This window comes from Somniosus microcephalus, chromosome 10, assembly GCF_052327205.1.
Source record: "Somniosus microcephalus isolate GS21.2 chromosome 10, FLI_Smic_1.0, whole genome shotgun sequence".
Classification (NCBI taxonomy): domain Eukaryota; kingdom Metazoa; phylum Chordata; class Chondrichthyes; order Squaliformes; family Somniosidae; genus Somniosus; species Somniosus microcephalus.
The window spans coordinates 209,521,302-209,541,671 of record NC_140996.1 but is presented as its reverse complement, the minus strand read 5'-3'; the positions used below and the strand labels follow the sequence as shown (position 1 = coordinate 209,541,671).

General features: G+C 44.3%; 1 protein-coding gene across 1 annotated transcript in view; it reads left to right on the top strand.

Moving 5' to 3' along the window:
* The window catches only part of gabrb3 (gamma-aminobutyric acid type A receptor subunit beta3), a 589,510-nt gene that overhangs the window by 94,238 nt on the left and 474,902 nt on the right, over nt 1-20,370 (top strand). The window contains exon 2 of the mRNA XM_085999547.1: nt 17,525-17,572. Within this exon, the coding sequence (XP_085855673.1) occupies nt 17,525-17,572 (48 nt within the window). The remainder of the gene's footprint in view (nt 1-17,524; nt 17,573-20,370) is intronic.

Here is a 20,370-nt window from a genome sequence, read left to right as displayed (position 1 = left end):
CTTCCAATGGGCAGAAGAGACCTCCCCAGGGGACCAATGCAGCCTGGTTGCACATTGCACAGGAGGGCACAAGCAGCGATGTTGTCAGGAGGACCAGGCTGCAGTGGTGCAAGCCTATCAATGATCTCAGTAGCTCACAAAACATTACTACAAAGCCACACTCAACCTCATCCTGCTGTGCCACTCATCATATCCCTATCACTCTGCCTTCCCTACCGTACTCCTGCACATCCTTACTCACACCAATTACCTTGCACCTCCACCCATCCCTCTCTACCCATCCCTCTCTATCTATCTTATCACTTCCCCATCTCACTAGCCACCCCTCACAATCACCCTCATCCTTCTCCAATCATACCAACTAACAACACACAAGGGTAGGCACTTGGGTGTTATCACCAATGTTCATGTAACATTTCTGTTAATGTGTTGTCAAACATTGAAATCTTTAATTTCAACACTTTACGTTCTTGGACAGATCTGTGTGCACCTTTGGAAGTGGCTCAGTGAGTTGCAATGAATGGTAAGACATAACAGTAACCCCCCCCCCCCCCGGCAATGGTGATGAGTGCAAAAGGAATGGCTTGGGCATTGTAGGGATGCTTTATGATGTTGGTGTGGGGTGGTGCCAACCTGGCACATCATGTGGCAGCCAGGGTGTACAGCGTCAACTGAAGCAAATCTGGCCATGGTGAGGCCAAGCCTGGCCTCCCGGGCAGCAGTGTGTTCGGGTGCTGATGCCCTGTATCCTGTGCAGCATCAGGTGATTGCGGAGAAGGTTGGTGCTGTTGTTGGTGCTGCTGGTGTGCCTGGTGATGTTGGTGTTGGGGCTGATCGTGGTGGGATTCTGAGGACCAAAGTGAGTTATTTTCAATGGCACCCCTGTTGCAGGAATAGATGGCAGCTGAAGTTGAGATGACAGAAGCGATCTGTCAGTGGTGAGAGAGGTTACTCCAAGGAGGTGACACTCGCTAGAGAGTTTGCTCCAAACACTTCGAACATCCAAAAAGCTGAAAAGTTTATTCCAAATCCTGAAGGCTCCAGCCTCTAAGATTGTGAAATGATAGCATTTATACCTTTGCAGCTGTCAACTATTCACAGCAATGCAGAGTCATTGAGAACCCGACACACTTACCTGACGTGATCCCCGAGTGCCGGGAACCTCGTAAAAAACATGGAAACATCGTTAGGACCTGGTAAAATACTGCTTAAATATCTTTAATCTGCTTCTTAAGTATCTCAATTGCCTGACCCGCCGCTTAGTGCCAGGTCTGCAAACCGCAGGCAGAGCCGGCACTTGGAAAATTAACAAGGAGGCGGGTTCAGCGTGAATTTCCGCCCCTGCTATCAATCAATGTCATTTTTAACAGCGGAACCGCCTCCGAAACCACCCTCTGAGCACCGGCAAAATTCAGCCCTGCCTGTCTGTTGACCTTACTGCCTGACCAGAGAGAGAGAGACAGAGAGGTAGCAGAGGGGCAGAGGCACAGACAGAATAAATGTATGAGGAGAGAAAATAGGCTAAATTTTAATGGAGAAGGTGGGTTAGGGGTGGGGGGGGTGGGGCTCCGAGGCAGTCGGGAAAGCCGGGAGAACTCATTATAATATTTAAATAGATAGCCCACTTCCTGGCAGCTGGTTGGCTGCCTGCCCCGTCCCGCCTCCTGTCCCACCTCCATTAAAACCGGAAGTGGGTGGGTTTAGGTCAGGATTCCGATTTTTAACACTTTAAATACCCCCAAGCCCCTAAACCACCCGGTTTGTTTTAGGTTAAAATTCCCCCCAATGTGTGAAAGGAGAGTGTGAAAAGAGAACATACGTCTACTGTAAAAAAAAAAAATCAACAAAGAAAATCATGCAAAGTGAGACATTGGTGAGAGAAGGAAGAGCTTGGAAGATCCTGGCCAGGATTAACTGTTATTTTCTGGTTTACACTGCGCAGCACAGTGCGGGCACTATTGATCTATGCTTACAGTTAAATTCTATCTAAATCAGCCATACAGGTGAATAAATACCCGCTGCTTTTAAATATTTACATGAACAGTCCTCGTCTCCTGTAACATTTAAAGTTTATTTTTGCATAAGGGTAAATAGCACATTTGTAAATATGTCAAGATTTACAGGAATTCTTGTTTATTTCTGTTAACTGCATTACTGTAGCGTCAGCATGCAGAATCATTTGCACGCAGTCATTCTTATTTACCGCAGTCAGTTTCTGAACTTTAGAATTATGGATTTCGACGCAGCTGAAGTGATTACCATTGATTTCAGCTAGCTTTGTTTCAAATTGATTCAGTTCACTTTTTAAATACAATTGATGGTGGATCAGCAAAGTGAGAAGTATGCTGCTGGCCTTGATGAGCTGGGTAAAAAATGGCTAAGAAGAAACATCTCAATGTCCAGGTGGAGCAGCACTGAGCCATAAAAGATCAGAAAGGTCCCAGATGGCATCCCCATTCTGTGGTTAGTTAGCTGACCTCAATCAGGGCAGCAGATGGCTAGTGAACTAAATTGAGCTAATATTTCCCACTTCTGAATGTTGCCCAATGGCCCCTGGTGGAAAGTATATGAAAATGGATGTCAGTTGACTACAGGTCCCAGCTCGGTTTTAGTACGCCACACTGTCAACACTTTGGGCTCGAATTTCCAAGCCCCGAGGAGGCGGGAGTGGTGGGAAAATTGCAGAATCGGGGGGGGGAGGGCACGAACCCATCCCGCCCCCAACCCACCTCCGTGCCAATGTCCCATGAGGCGGGTATCCGACCTGTGCTGGGAGCCACCTCCCCAAGGCGGGAAGGGGATTAGTGCCAATTAACTGCCTGTTAACAGGTAATTAACAGGCAGTTTTTTGCCTAATCCCTATTTTTAGCCCTGAGGTGTGGGCTGCCCGACGGCTCTGAACCACGCCAATTTAGCGAGGCAGACTGTCGGTCTGAAGTGGTTGGAGAGGTCGAGATGTCTGTTGTGCAGGTGAGTGATGGGTGCATGTATGCAGAGGTAAGTGTGTGAGGTAAGTGTAAAGTGTTTTAATAAGTTTTACTTACCTTTACTTTCTCCTGCAGGCTTCCTTCCTTCAGTTCTCGGGAGTCCCTCAGTTCACCAGCACAGAAAGCAAAATGGCCGCTGAACTGTCAAAAGCTGCAGCATTCTGCTTTCTGGTCTGGTGAGATCTCTAACTGAGTCTGAGTAGAAGGACTCAAGTTATAAGACAGATTGTCAGTGTTTGACAGCTTCAAAGAGCTGTCAAACGCTGATTTTTCACCTGTCAAATGCTCTTGACAGATGAAATGTCAATCACTGACGTCAACAGTAACCAGGTGTCCCTTAATTGGCCCGCTGAGCCCGCTGGGTGGGCTTAACAAGGTCAATCAAGGAAAAATAGCGTGGGTTGGCCACAAGTCAATGGAGGCGGGACTACAACCCAAAAAGTGGGAGTCCCGCCTCCATCACGTCCCCATTGAAAAAATCCAGCCTTTATTTTCTGGTCAATTGTCTGGTCACACACACGAAGAAAAGTCACTTGTGTGAGGTATTAGAAGACTGTCGAACTCTACTCCGGCAAGATTCAATGACTTCAGAAGAGGAGGGACGAAAATGTAGGGGAAAGGACATCTGAATCTTGTCATCCAACTATTCACCAGGACCTGGTCTCTGTTTGGTTTTTCCAAAGTTCACATGGGTAATGTCTCTACTTTAAACTGAGTGCAGTTTTTAACGTTTGTTTTGCATTTCATTCCACACAGCAGTAGCAGATATTTAATTTTAGGACTATTATTTTAGACAACATGCCCAGAATAACTTCTGATCAGTTTCATTTAATTCAGCACGTGGAGCATATAAAACCAGAATTGCTTCACATTGATACAAAGAAGAACAAAATAATCTTGCATTTATATAGTGCCTTTCTTGTCCTCAGGACGCCCCAAAGCAATTCATAGCTAATTAAGTACTTTTGAAGTGTACTCACTGTTGTAATGTCCGGGCAACGCGACAGCCAATTCTCTCACAGCCACGTCCCAGAAACAGCAATGTGATAATGACCAGATAATCTGTTTCAGTGATGTGGGTTAAGGGAAAATTGTCGGCCAGGACAATGGAAGAACTCCCCTGATGTTCTTTGAATAGTCCTATGGGATCTTTTACATCCACCTGAGAGGGCAGACGGAAACTCGGTTTAATGTCTCATCCAAAAGACAGCCCCTCCGACAGTGCAGCACTCCCTCAGCACTGCACTAAAGAAACATACAAATCCTAGAATCTTGGAGCAGAAATCCTTTAGATGCTATTTCAGTTTTTAATCATTGGGTGGCAGACTAGTCGAAAGGGGAATTCTTCCTGGTCAGCTCATGCTATGAAGGCAACGGGTTAATCTAACTGAAAACAATCAAGTCTCCTTTTACCCTACAATGCAAAAATGAAGATATTACACATTTCATAAATTCTAAACAAATCATTTTATTGAAATACATTGCAGAAGATTTATTAATTCATCAAACTTCCTTTCCGAATACAGTATGGTTTTATTTATAAATCAATTTTCCAATCTTTGGCTGGCTTTGCAGAATACACCACCCACACACAACAAAGGATGCCACATGATCAACACATTTTATACTGCAGCCATCCATCTCACAGATTTTTACTATTAACTATTCATACTCATGTTTTCCCCCCCCATGGGTACACTGATTATTATTGAATTAATTCCATGTCAAAATGAGCTATTTCATTACCTTCCACTCATGAACTCACTAAAGGTTTTCAGAAAACACTACTGCATTCAGAGATATCACATATAACGAGCAGACAAAAGTAAAGGAATCCTTTAACCACAACTGGAATTCTTGTTCTCTGAGGAGAGATCAGATTCCTCTATTTACCTCTGGTTTGAATATTTAATGTACAATGTAAACAGCTGTCACCATCATTGATTTTGTTTTTTTTTATTTGCACCATTAGTCATTGAATTACAGAATAGTTCAGCACAGAAGGAGACCAATCGGCCCATCGAGGCTACGCCGGCTTTTACCCCTGCTGCTCCACTTCTTGCTGCCCAGGTGGTGGTAAAGGCTGGTCCCTCAGTATAGCGAATTTGTACAGCAAGCAGCACAAAACCACAAATCAGGAAACTGGTTCCAGGTGTACTGCAGAGCTCCTCCCGAACAGTCCAGGCACCTGAATCATTCCTTGAGTGCGCTGATAGTCTGCTGAATAATATTTCTGGTGGTGGCATGGTAGGTATGCTCTGCGTCTGTGCCTGGGTTTTTGACAGGAGTCATGAGCCCTGTTAGGGGGGGATAGCCCTTGTCATCCAGCCTGTGATCTCAAGTACAAAATCAAAATACTGCAGATGCTGGAAATCTGAAATAAAAACAGAAAATGCTGGAAATACTCAGCAGGTCAGGCAGCATCTGTGGACAGAGAAACAGAGTTAACGTTTCGGGTCGATGACCCTTCGTTAACTCTGTTTCTCTCTCCACAGGTGCTGCCTGACCTGCTGAGTATTTCCAGCATTTTCTGTTTTTATTATCTGTGATCTCAAGGTCTGGTTGGGAGAAAGGCAGCACAAAAGAGTGGCACAGGATGAATGAATCATGACTGCTGCCAGGAAACTGGGCACGGATCAACATGATGCACTGCCTGTGGTGGCAAACAAGTTGTACATACAGGGAATGGTATCCCTTTCCATTGACAAAGATGTCAGGCGGGTGATGGGGAGCATGCAAGGTAATGTGGGTGCAGTCTATGGCACCTTGCACTCTGGGGCGGCCTGCAATGCGGGCGAAGCCGAGTGCCCTCTTGTCTTTTTGCAGTCTGTCCATGGGGAATGTGATGTGTGTGTCCCTCCTGGTGTAGAGAGCCTTGATCACCTCCCTGATACAGCGGTGCACAGAAAACTGTGATATATTGCTGATGTCGCCTGCTGCAGCCTGGAATTACTCCATCGTGTACAAGTTAAAGTCTGCGGTGACCTTGACAGCAACAGGCAGTGCAATCCGTGCCATGGTTTGGGGCCCCAGATGTGGCTGCGGTAGGTGACATTCCACCATGACAGCCTCCTTGGTGAAGTGCTTCCTGGAGGCCCTTTGCGGGTATGACCTCCTACGCAGTGCCCTCCTCCTCTCTCTTCTCCCTGATGCTCCTGCTCTCTCCTATCTTCTACGCTGCTCCCCCTCTGCATTGAACCCCAAAGGTAGACCTACCAGAGCACCCGTGACTGGAATAAAAAGTTTTCAAAGCAGACAAAAGCAATCCAGCAACGGCATAAAGTTGTTCCCAGAAGTCAGAATTCACTTGTGAACTGGAGAAAATAGCCAATAAAAGACCCAGGAGTTGACTAGCAGCCTAACCTATATGGGAGGGATGGGCCATTTAGGTAGCGCTCCTGCAAGGTCCTTCCTGACTGCTAGCGCCATGAATTCCTTGGTGAGTTTATCATGTGGTGAGTCAGGCGCTGGATATAATCATATCATTTTCTTTGTTTAGTTAAACAGCAGCCAATAGATATGCTAGCTTCTTCAACTTTCTGTTGAATGGTTTTATTAATTGTCCTAACCAATCAGAATGCTCGCTTTCGGCATTTAAGCCATTTATTAGTAAAGTAACAAACAAAGATGCCAATCCAGCTCTGGAGAGCAGAAAACTTTTTTTTTATTCGTTCATGGGATGTGGGCATCGCTGGCAAGGCCAGCATTTATTGCCCATCCCTAATTGCCCTTGAGAAGGTGGTGGTGAGCCGCCTTCTTGAACCGCTGCAGTCCGTGTGGTGAAGGTACTCCCGCATTGCTGTTAGGGAGGGAGTTCCAGGATTTTGACCCAGCGACGATGAAGGAACGGTGATATATTTCCAAGTCAGGATGGTGTGTGACTTGCAGGGGAACTTGCAAGTGATGGTGTTCCCATGCGCCTGCTGCCCTTGTCCTTCTAGGTGGTAGAGGTCGCGGATTTGGGAGGTGCTGCCGTAGGAGCCTTCGCGAGTTGCTGCAGTGCATCTTGTAGATGCTACACACTTCAGCCACGGTGCGCCGGAGGTGGAGGGAGTGAATGTTTAAGGTGGTGGATGGGGTGCCAATCAAGTGGGCTGCTTTGTCCTGGATGGTGTCGAGCTCCTTAAGTGTTGTTGGAGCTGCACTCATCCAGGCAAGTGGAGAGTATTCCATCACACTCCTGACTTGTGCCTTGTAGATGATGGAAAGGCTTTGAGGAAAACTGTTGGAAATAAAAGTGAACAGGGACTTTGTAGACCTTGCCTTATTAACTGGGCTATTTCCAGATTTTGAAAGTCTGATTTACAGATCTAGAAGCATTAGAACCAAAGTAATTGCTTTTGGGATAGATTTTCCTGTTCCTGTGCCTGGCTGTATTGGATCACCTGGGTGCAGCACATAGAGCAAAGTCAAGTAGGGAGGGTCACCATTAAAGGACCCTGCAAAATCGGCCTTATAAAGAAAAACTAAATAAAAAAATTAAAATCTAATTTCTGCATAGACAAAAAAAAATTAAATCTCATATCTAGAAAGGCCACTCTTACTTTATGATTCTGCACTGTGTATGATTTTGGTCTGTAGGAAATTCAAAATATTTCAATGGTAGTTCTGTCAGCAGGTGACATAAGACACTTTTAAGTAGATTTGTATTTGTTCTTCACTGTGGGGATGTCAGTGCCACATAAACTGGACTGATACCGAGGGGAGTGCTGCACTATTGGAGGTGCCATTTTTCAGATAAGATGTGAAACTGAGGTCTCTTCTCCTGTCTTAGGCGGACGTAAAAAAAATAAAAAATCCCATCGCACTCTGGCGAGTGGGTCAATAACCAGAGGTCATAGATTTAAAATCACTGGCAAAAGATCTAGAGGGGACATTAGAATTTTTTTCACTCGGTTGTCGGGATCTGGAATACTTTACCTGGAGAGGTGGTGGAAGCTAAATCCAGAAATAATCCTAAAGGGGAGTTGGACAGGTACTTGAGGAATTTACATGGTTACAGGGAAAAAGCAAGGATGTGGGACTGAGCACGACGGCTCTTTCAAAGAGCCAGCACAGGCTCGACGGGCCAAATGGCCTCCTTTTGTGCTATAAGTTTCTAAGATTTCTATGATACTATTTGAAAGAAGAGCAGCGAGCCTCTTTCGGTGTCCCGGCCAACATTAATCCCTCAACTAACATCATTAATCCCTCAACTAACATCATTAAAACAGATTATCTGGTCATTTATCTCATCGCTCTTTGCAGGACCTTGCTGTGCACAGATTGGCTGCTGAATTTTCCCTACAGTACAACGGTAACTATGTTTCGACAGTACTTCATTGGCTGTGAAGCACTTCGGGACATCCTGAGGACGTGATAGGCGTTATATAATTGCAACTCCTTTCTTTCTTTCCACCGAGTCCCTGTCCAGCATTTCTAGGATGGCCATCATATTATAAAGCTCCAGCGTTACAAGAGCAGCTCGAACTGCATCAATGTGTCAGTCACATTTCCATACCAGCTACGATTATGGCTTCTCTGAGTGCGACTGCTAAGTTGGTGTCAATTAATGGGAAATGAAGGACAAATTTTATTCAGTGGAGCTGTAACCACTCTGAATTCAAAAAAGAGCCGATTTTGTGCCGCTGTGCTCCCATTCGGAGCGGCGCCCTCAGGGTGCACTGATAGAAAATCATGGGCTATACAACTGCAATTTCCTGCCATTTGCTCCCTGAGTGTCACTCCCTGCTGGGAGCATGGAATCAACCCTTTACCACTGTAACATCCATCTGAGAGAGGAGACTTCCATCCTATGGGATGCGCACTCAGCTTCTGAGAGTGAATAGACAATGCTCGAACTTACCTTTGTATCCAGTCCCACTGACATTGTCAACACAATGGCGCCCCTCTAGAATTAAACCCTTGTTTGTCAGATTGACAATCGGGCAGATTTTCTGTAGCAATAGAGATAAATGAGGACAATGTGTGAGAGCTCCATTTTAATGACTTTTTATGCAAGTGAGTATGGGTTTGCAACCCACTCTTCTCTGAGATTCAGGCGGAGTTCTAACCTTCTGCTAATTCCATCCATTTAAATGAGTGCTGTCGGCCAGTGTCACCTTTCAGGAAGTTTGTTTCCTAAAGCTGGACTGCTTCGTTAATGGCTGCTGTAATTATAGAATTGTAGAATGATGCAGCACAGAAAAAGGTCCTTTGGCGCATTACATTTACAGTAGTGTTTGTCCCCTAGTCTAATGTCACTCTCCTCCTCACTCCACATACCCTTTAATATTATATACTTGTTCAAGTAAATTTCTAATTACCTTTTAAAATAACTTGGAGACTTTGCTTCAATATTGAGTTGTGACAGCGACTTCCACATTCCGGCCACCCTCTGTGCGACGGATTAGTTTTCTAAACTTACCCTTGAATTATTTTTGTGATTATCTTAAATTTGTTACCTTTCATTATTGTCTCACTGACAAGCGGAATCAATCTCTCACTATTTTTCTCTGCCGTTTTGGGGAAGAGAGTTCCAAACTTCTACCACCCTTTGGCCGCGATTTCGCCTACCGAGGCGGGCTCAGTGCGGCCGAGGTAGGTGGCGGGTTGCGACCCCATTCCCGGCTAATCCCGGTCAGTGAGAAGAATTTTCCGTTGATTGGGCTTGTTAAGTCCCACCCTGCGAGGTTCCCGGCCAATTAAAAGGAAGCGGGTCTGATCACGTCATTTGCTGATGCGTCATCAACCGGTTTCCTTAAAGGGGCCATGAACACCTTTATTTTGACAGTTGTGCTGTCAGTGTTCTGATGCATTGAGGTGCTGCAAACACTGACAATCGCTGCACAAAGGTGCACGGCTGCACCCAGGCTCTCCCATGACTCCCTCCATATGCTTATGGAGGGAGTCACAGCACGCAGGGAGATTCTCTTCCCTTCCAGTGGGTGGAAGAGACCTCTCCAGGACACCAAAGCAGCCTGGTTGCACATTGCACAGGAGAGCATAAGCAGGGATGTGATCAAGAGGACCTGGCTGCAGTGGCGCAAACCTTTCAACGATCTAAGTAGATCGCAAAATGTTACTGCAAAGCCACACTCAACCTCATCCTGCTGTGCCACTCATCACAACCCCATCACTCTGCCTTCCCTACCCTACTCCTGCACATCTTTACTCACACCAACTTACCTTGCACCTCCACCCATCCCTCTCTATCTACATTATCACTTCCCCATCTCACTAGCCACTCCACACACTCACCCTCATCCTTGTCCAATCATACCAACTAACAACACATAAGGGTAGGCACTTTGGTGCTGTTGTTCATGTAAAGTTTCTGTTGCTGTGGTGTCAAACATTGAAATCTTTATTTTCCACACTTTGCGTTCTTGGACAGATTTGTGTGCACCTTTTGAAGTGGCTTAGTGAGTTGCAGTGAATGGCAAGACATAACGCTACTCCCCGCAATGGTGATGAGTGTCAGTGGAATGGCTTGGGCATGCAGGGATGCTTTATGGTGCTGGTGTGGGGTGGTGCCTGCCTGGCACAACATGTGGAGTAAATCTGGCCATGGTGAGGCCACCCCGGCCTCCCGGGCAGCAATGTGGTCGGGTGCTGATGCCCTGTGTCCTGTGCAACATCAGGTGATTGCGGAGCAGGTTGGTGTTGTTGTTGGTGATGCTGGTGTGCCTGGTGATATTGGTGCTGGGGCTGATCGTGGTGGGATTCTGAGGACCAAGGTAAGATTTTTTCAAGGGCACCGATGCTGCTGGAATAGATGGCAGCTGAAGTAGAGATGACAGAAGCAAGCTGTAAATGGTGAGAAAGGTTGCTCCAAGGAGGTGACACTGGATAGAGAGTTTACTCCAAACACTTCCAAACTGCATAAAGCTGAAAAGTGTGTTCCAAATCCTGAAGGCACCAGCTTCTCAAATTGGAAATTGAACAGCTGTGAAATGGTAGCTTTTATACCACTTTTGCAGCTGTCAACTATTCAGAGGAATGGAGGGTCATTGACAGCCTGACCTACTTACCTGACGTGATCCCCGAGCATTGGAAACCTCGTGGAAAAAGCTGGTAAAATGGCAAGTACATGGTAAAATGGTGTTTAAGTACCTTTTAACAAGCTCTTAAGTATCTGAAATAACAACAGAAAATGCTGGAAAAACTCAGCAGGTCAGGCAACATCCGTGGACAGAAATTTGAGTTGACATTTCGGGTCGAACCCTTCTTCAAAATCGGAAAGAAAAGATGGATCGGAGGCAGGGCTGCGATCGGACAAAAGAATAAAAGAAACAAAAGAAGTAAAAAAGAGACAATGAAAGCTGTTAGAAGCTAGACGAGATGGTAATAGGCTGAGATTGGGTGTAAAGTGCACTGGCAGGGCAAGGGATAGCTGCCAGGTGTGAGAGCGAAACAAAAGGAAAGGGAGGGGGGGGAAAGGAGTGGAAAAATTACAAGAAAAAATGAAATAGGGGCCGAGGTTATGATCTGAAATTGTTGAACTCGATATTGAGTCTGGAAGGCTGCAGAGTGCCTAATCGGAAGATGAGGTGCTGTTCCTCGAGTTTACGTTGAGCTTCCGTGGAACAGTACAAGAGGCCAAGGACGGTGAGGTCCGAGTGGGAATGGAGCGTTGAATTAAAATGACAGGCGACCGGAAGCTCGGGGTCACCCTTACGGACTGAACGGAGGTGTTCCGCAAAGCGGTCCCCCAATCTGCGTTTGGTCCCCCCAATGTAGAGGAGACCGCATCGTGAGCAGCGAATACAGTATACTAGATTGCGAGAAGTACAAGTAAATCGCTGTTTCACCTGGAAGCGGAGGAGATGTAACACCTGCCCCTATACCTCCCCCCTTCCCACTGTCCAGGGCCCCAAACACCCCTTCCAGGTGAAACAGCGATTTACTTGTACTTCTCGCAATCTAGTATACCGTATTCGCTGCTCACGATGCGGTCTCCTCTACATTGGGGAGACCAAACGCAGATTGGGGGACCGCTTTGCGGAACACCTCCGTTCAGTCCGTAAGGGTGACCCCGAGCTTCCGGTCGCCTGTCATTTTAATTCAACGCTCCATTCCCACTCGGACCTCACCGTCCTTGGCCTCTTGTATTGTTCCACGGAAGCTCAACGTAAACTCGAGGAACAGCACCTCATCTTCCGATTAGGCACTCTGCAGCCTTCCAGACTCAATATCGAGTTCAACAATTTCAGATCATAACCTCGGCCCCTATTTCATTTTTTCTTGTAATTTTTCCACTCCTTTCCCCCCCCTCCCTTTCCTTTTGTTTCGCTCTCACACCTGGCAGCTATCCCTTGCCCTGCCAGTGCACTTTACACCCAATCTCAGCCTATTACCATCTCGTCTAGCTTCTAACAGCTTTCATTGTCTCTTTTTTACTTCTTTTGTTTCTTTTATTCTTTTGTCCGATCGCAGCCCTGCCTCCGATCCATCTTTTCTTTCCGGTTTTGAAGAAGGGTTCGACCCGAAATGTCAACTCAAATTTCTGTCCACGGATGTTGCCTGACCTGCTGAGTTTTTTCCAGCATTTTCTGTTGTTATTTCGGATTTCCAACATCCGCAGTATTTTGCTATCGTCTTAAGTATCTGAATTGGCTCACCCGCCGCTTGGTGTCGGGTCTGTAAAGCGCAGACAGACCTGACACTTGGGAAACTGACATGGAGGTGGGTTGACAGCGGGATCCCGACCCACTGTTAATCTTTTTGATTTTGATAGCGGACCCGCCTCTGAACCCGCCCTCTGAGAACCGGCAAAATTTCGGCCTTTGTGTGTAGAACTGTTTGCTAATTTCACTCCTGAACGGTCTGGCTCTAATTTTTAGACTATGCCCCCTAGTCCTAGAATCCCCAACCAGCTGGAATAGTTTCTCTCAATCTACCCTATCTGTTCCCCTTAATATCTTGAAAACTTCGATCAAATCATACATTCTAAATTCTAGGAATACAACCCTAATTTGTGTAACTTAACCCTTGAAGTCTGGGTATCATTCTGGTAAACCTACGCTGTACTCCCTCCAAGGCCAATATATCCTTCCTAAGGTGTGGTGCCCAGAACTGCTCACAGTACTCCAGGTGTGGTCTAACCAGGGTTTTGTATAGCTGCAGCATAACTTCTACCCCCTTGTGTTCTAGTCCTCTAGATATAAAGGTCAGCATCCCATTAGCCTTTGTAATTAATTTCTATACCTGTTCCTGACATTTTAATGATCTATGTACCTGGACCCCCAAGTCTCTTTGGACCACCACTGTTTTTAGCTTTTCACTAGTTAGAAAGTACCCTGTTCTATCCTTTTTACGTCCAAAGTGGATGACCTCACATTTGCCGACATTGAGATCCATTTGCCACGGTTTTGCCCATTCGCTTAATCTGTCGATATCCCTTTGCAATTTTATGCTTTCATTTACAACGCCGCCTATCTTTGTGTCTTCGGCAGATTTAGATATATGACTTTCTATGCCATCATCTAAATCGTTAATAAATACTGTGAATAGTTGAGGCCCCAACACACATCCCTGTGGGATAACACTAGTCACATCCTGCCAATTTGAGTACCTACCCATTATCCCTACTGCCTGTCTCCTGCCGCTCAGCCAATTTCCTAACCAGGTCAATAATTTGCCCTCAATTCCGTGGGCTTCTACCTTAGTTAACAGTCTCTGATGTGGGACTTTATTAAATGCCTTCTGGAAGTCCAGATAAATAACATCCATAGACATTCCCCTGTCCACTACTTTAGTCACCTCCTCAAAAAATTCAATCAGGTTTGTTAGGCATGACCTACCTTTCACAAATCCATGCTGGCTCTCTCTGATCAACTGAGAATTTTCGAGGTGTTCAGTCACCCTATCCTTAATTATAGACTCTAGCAATTTCCTGACAACAGATGTTAGGCTAACTGATCTATAATTCCCTGGTTTCCCTCTCTCGCCATTCTTAAATAGCGGAATGACGTGCACAATTTCCCATTCTAAAGGAACACACAGATGCCGGTAGTGGACTAATTCCTACTTCTACCATATCTTGCAGGGTGGTTTATACAAGGTTAAACAACAGTGCTCAGGCACCAATCTACCTTTCTAAGCAAGCATTGTGTAATCCAGATCTCCAGGCTCAGAGCTAAAGAAGGAAGCAAGCTGGCCATTTGGCTAGAAACCATTTACTCATTCACTCCTACCACGACTTGATCCTCCTCGTACGTGCACTGTGACTCACGTGGTGCTACCTCTTCAAGCTCATTATCATAATCCTTTGGAGTTGATGCCTGGTCGGTGTGCTGGTGCCTGAAACAGGTGGTGCCATAATCCATAATGCTATGTGGTGCTGCTTAATTCTTTGGCACTTGGATTGTTGGCTCATTCCTGCAGCAATCCTACAAAAGCATAACAGGAACATATGTTGCAATGCTGGCTGCAAGAGAGTGTTTTTTAAACAGTGGTTACTTAACAAATTGACTGTGTGTGATAGTGTTATGCCTGAGTGAGTGAGTATGGGGAGAAGATGTAACAACAGAAGAATGGTACGAGCCTTCAGTTTGTTGGAAGTCCCTGACTTCACCTTCTGCCACTCCCTATATGGTGTTGGTGCCAATAATGTTCAGTGGAGCCTCTTCATAAGCTGTATCAGCCTGATTTTGGGGCCCTCCTCCTGTATTTGTTCCCTCCTGTTATGAATCAACTTGAGGTACCAGGGATGAGGGACCTCAGTTATTTGGAGAGACTAGAGAAGCTGGGTCTGTTCTCCTTAAAGAGAAGGGGAGATTTAATAGCGATGTTCAAAGTTAGGCAGGGTTTTGATAGAGTAGATAGGGAGAAACTGCTTCCACTGGCGGGTGGATTGATAACCAAAGGACACAAATCAAGATAATTGTCAAAAGAACCAGAGAGGAGATGAGAATTGTTTTTATGCAGCGAGTTGTTACGTTCTGGAATGCATTAACTGAAAGGGTGTTGGAAACAGATTCAATAGTACATTTCAAAAGGAATTGGATATATACTTGAAAAGAAAAAAATGCATGGCTACGGGGACAGAGCAGGGGGAGTGGGACAAATTGGACACCGCTTTCAAAGAACCGGCACAGGCATGATGGGCCGAATGGCCTCCTTCTGTGCTGTAAGATTCTGTGACTCTATGAACTTGCAAAGAGGTAAGTAGTGTTGAGGTGCGGGAGATTTCAGGAGCACATACAGTGACTCCTAAGTGCCCTTCCTGGATCTGAGCACTTGTGTGACTAAACAAACAAACATCATGCAGCTCAATTGTGTTCGAAGGCTCTTTCCTATCAAAGCCCTTTTAAAATATTAGTATGACAGGAGTTATAGTTGTAAGTGCAACTTGAATGTGTGTCCTATTTTGATATGGACATTCAAACATCTGTAAGTGCTTTACATGGGACATCTTTAAGTATGTAACAGGTTGTCGGGCAATATTTTGTGACATGCATATTTATTGATAAATTATGAGGGAAACGTTCAATTCAAAGCAGGCACAGAACAAACAGTTCAATCAAAAGAACAGATCTAAGACCAGGTTTGACTCAAGGTAATGAAAGCTATATCAGCTTGGTGTAAGGTACTGTGACATAGGCTTACCTCAGCAGATTTCTTCAGATTTACCATCTTCTTCCACCTTTTCTATCAGGATTCTGGACACAGTATTGACTCTGGTCACCGCCTCTTCTTCCTAGCCATGCTGCGCTGCTCTGTTCTGGGAGGGTGTCCAGCATTTCCAAGCAGACAGCTGTCCTCACACACACCTCGCGCAACAACACCTTCACTTCAACATGGGGTTTTCCTGCTGACGTCCTCTACCACATCCTCAGATACTCCATTTACTGGCTCAAAACCTTTCTTTTGCTTAAAGTAGATACTTTCCTTTAAAGGGCTGCTTCTCTGTAAATGTCTGCTGCATCCTTTCAAACAGCTGCAGCAATGCAGGAAATCTTACTTCTCTGTATGCATGCTTCCAAGTGCAGCCCACTGCAGTGGCAGGAGCTTGAATGAAATATTTGATCAGGGCTTGAACATAAGAACATTAGACGCAGAAGTTCAGATGGTAATGGTAGATGTCCTGCTGTACACCGGTCTCTTCCCCAGCAGTGTCCAAATTTGAGGCTTGTGTGAGGAGTTTTGCTATATCTGACTTGATAACATATGAGACAAACTTTCAATTAGATACAGAGAAAGCATAGTTGGATGAACAGTACAGATTGAACACAATATGTGACTCAAGGCAATTAAAGCTACACTGCTCAACATCTCTTTAAATGTAATTCTAAAGTGCACTACAAAATAACTCAATGTCTTAAAGCTGAGTTTCCAACCCCCCACCCTCCCTATATCCTCTCCATCACAAAAACAGCCAACTTCCACCTCTGTAACATTGCCCATCATTGCTCCTGCCTCAACCCATCTGCTGCCAAAATCCTCATCCATGCTTTTGTCACCTTCATGCTCTCCTGGCCAGCCTACCATCCCTACCCTCCATAAACTTTAGCTCATACCCATATGCTAATCCACACCAAGTTCCACTCACCCATCACCCCTGTGCTGGCGAACCTACATTGGCTCTTTAGAGAATTCCCTCCCTGAACCCTCTGCCTATACGCCTCTCTTTTCTAAGCCCCTCCTTAATGCCTGCCTCTTTGATCAAACTTTAAGTCAACCCTCCTAATAGCTTCCTCTTTAGCTCGATGTCAATTTCTGTCTGATTTTGCTTCTGTGAAGCACCTTGGGACATTCATCTAGATTAAATAGGTTCTATAACTGCAAGTTGTTGTTGTATAATTAAGTAATTTAGACCATGTACAAATCGAGATTAAGCACCTTATTGAAAGAGAAATCAGTTCCAAGTGAATCTGTGACAATTCCACTGGTTCTTAAGGATGAAACAATGGAAGAATGATTCATAGTTTTCCATTATAAATAGATACCAATTGCATTCCAAAGGAGTATTATTTCCTCATTTTCCATGTAAAAGTATTGGTTCTTTACCATTGGTCAATTTTCTAAAAACCTGTTTCCAGTGAGCAAAGCTCCACACTGATTTGTAAATCATCCCTACATAGAATTCCACCATTTTCAGATTCACTGTTAGCATACTCTACTGTAATAGGGGACAATGAGCATATTTTTTCATGACATGAAAGCATCAAATATATTTAACATTAGGAAGCTACTGAAGGGCTGTCCAACGTTTCCTGGTCGAGAGTTTCAACAAGCAGATTCCCCTGTGCCACTGCAGTGGAGAGGAAGCTAGAGAAGATAGGCATCTTCCAAGAGAATGACACAGTGGGTGTCATTGAAGAGCTATCTCAACAACAACACAGGCAGAGGCTTGGGAGAAAGTCACTGTATGTCCACTTGGCCACAAGAGGTTTATAATCTTGCATATCACCCTCCATGTGAGGGGACCAAAACTGGACATAGTATTCCAGATGAGAAACGAACTGTGTCAGGGTAATCCCTCATCTGGAATACTGTTTTATGTTGAGGATTCCTTTCAGAAATGTTAAACGTTATTATTCTTTTTCTTTCAGGAATGCAGTGGATGGAAACAAGAAAATATTTGCAATATACGATACAAGGTGAGTGCATTTATTTGAACAATTTAACTGTGAGTGCTGCAAACAATCTTCATATTTTCTAATATGACTATACTTGCTGGTGATATAATGTTGTTAGAGATAATTTTTCATTTTTTTATGTGGAAAGTTACAAGAGAACAATCCTTAATACAATATCTAAACCCTGCAATTTGTTTTTTTAATTGTTGGTGTGGTAGTTCTATTTTTAAAGACTTTTTAATAATGTAGATATTGATTGCAATACACAATTGATTGAAATATAGCACATATTTTCAATTGGACTAGAAATAAAGGCCATGTTTCCATGTTTAATCGCTGCAATCCAATGATTATAAAGTAAAGTGGAGCGGATCTTGCCCTTCAGGTGTAGGATTTTGATGGCGCAAAAGTGTTTATCACAAATGTTGACAGAAACTGCTCATGATTTTCCATCCATTCATTCTAACAGATGGAAAACTGTGAGCACATTTGTGATAAGTGCTGTCGCCCACCATACTCTTATGCCCGGGTGTTGAGGAAGAAAATCTGCCCCAATATTGATGCACCACATCATAATATTTTGTACTTTTTAATATTACTATACAGGCAATTTTTAAAACCATTTTTGATTATTTGTTTCATGGCCTGTCATAAGAAACGAAAGTAGGATAGATATTCAACTTGCCACACAGGTGTACAACTGGCATTGTGGATCGGCCGCCTGTTATAGAAACCGCCCCATTTTGTTTCCAATGATTTCAATGGAAATTAAAATTGGGTGGTTTTTGTAATGGGCGGCTGATTTGCAACGATGTGGCGAGTTGTGAATCTGCCCTGGTATGTATTTTCACACCATAATGTGTCTTTAGACACTTCCATGCAGTTGGGCTAATGCTGTATGTTTTTGCTAACTGTTGAAATTGAAACTGATCACACGATTTTGCACTCTAAGGGTGGAATCTTACCTTCCAGGCTGAGTTTGAGGCGGGTCTGGAACCCAAAAACCAGCAGTCCCACCCCCAGCGACGTCTGACGAACGGATGCTATTTTGCCCTGATTGGCCTTGTGGGCTTGCCGGCCAATTAAGGGAAAGCTGGTGTCAGATGACGTCAGTTATGGTTTGGGTTTGGGACCCGCTCCCATTTTTTGAGATTTTCCCAGCAGTCCTGCCTCCAGACCCGCCTCCTCAGGGCTGGTAAAATCCATCCCTCACTCATCCTTGCCCAGGCTTCAGAACTCATGGGGGTAAATCTTGACTTTGTGTGATAGTGTAAAACAGGTGATTTGGGGATATTTCCATTGGTTTCAACATTCAGGAGAGATGTAAAACAGGCTGCACTGCCGATTCGCTCTCACCCATTTTACACTATCGCACAAAGTCAAGATCTATCCCATTCAGTTTTTTTTTGCTTCCTCTTACAATCTACAAGCTTTTGAAACCCAGGCTTAGTGTCATCAACCTTACTGCTTGATTTGTTTTATCTACTGCTCTTTTTAGCCTCAGGCGGCCTGACACCTTTGACCAATGCCCTCCACCTGGGTTTCTCAATGATAGTAAAATAGTGCTACTATGCCGTAACCATGTAAAAAATAATCCCATCTGTTTTTTTCTATAAAAAAAAAGGCATAATCATTTTTTGGATTACAACTTTTTTTCCCCTCTTCTTTCAGTTGAAGCAATTCAGAATAAATCTGAAATATCATTAAGGAGCATAGTATGGATCTAACCTTTACTTGTAAGAGCCAGATATAGAGTAGATTAAAAACAGGCAATGTAAATTTTACATCAAGACTGCAATAAGCTACTTGCACTGTTCGTAAATCAAATAATTTTTGTTGGGAACCCATAGTCTTTTAGAGGAGAAAATAGGAGAGAACCAGACTGATTTTGTTGAGAATCTCTGGTATCTAATTAAACAGATGTACTGAATGACAATAAGTGACGTCAGCTACACATGGATTATTGCCATAATGCTTAAAGCATGGGTGCTATTTAATTGGTATAATTTTTCATACACACAGGCATTTTCTTGCCTGTCAGAAAATGCTCGTCTGATAATTACTATGTTGTTAAAGCCTTTTTTACTTCTTTTTCTAATTACCAATAAGGCCGTGTAAATGATGATAATTGTGGTCAGGTGGAAAAAAAAAACTTTTGTAATATTCTTCATTGCATAACTTACAAAACATTGTGTTTGGCTAAGTCTGAATTCAATTATTAATTTAATTATCTAACTGTCTGAATTAATATTTATGAAAAATGCCTTGGTGTACATTCCTTTTGTATTATAAAATGTATTTTGTCTGAGAATACAAAGTTCCTATGTATCGAATGTTATTTCATAATTTAAGCAGTAGTAATGATTTCCCTTCACTCTCTAAATATGCAAATCATGAAGTTGGGAGGGCAGCACGATAAAGGTAGGAAAGGAAGGGTCAATACCAAAAATTAAACTTTAATACATCACTGATAATTTTTTGTAAAGGTTTCACTTACATGCTACAACAACTACAAGGACTGCAGTAGTAAGAAACAACATGAGAGGAATTACAACCAGAAGGTTAAAAAATCCCCATAGATTTAGGATTTTTAAAGATGCGGGGGCAAAAATTGGGTTGCTTTGCGCCTCCCGTTAGTGTCCCCGGGGGGCGCTAACGGGGTGCAAAGCCCCTAGCGCCTGGGCGTGGCACCGCTAACGCCTCCTGCAAAATTCAGTGGGAGGTTAGTGGCAGCGGTAGCTGGTAACGCCCCATGGCGCTGCGCTCGCCGTGCGCAGTGCCCCATTCGCACTCCGGCTGCAACCTTGGGTTGCGCCCCC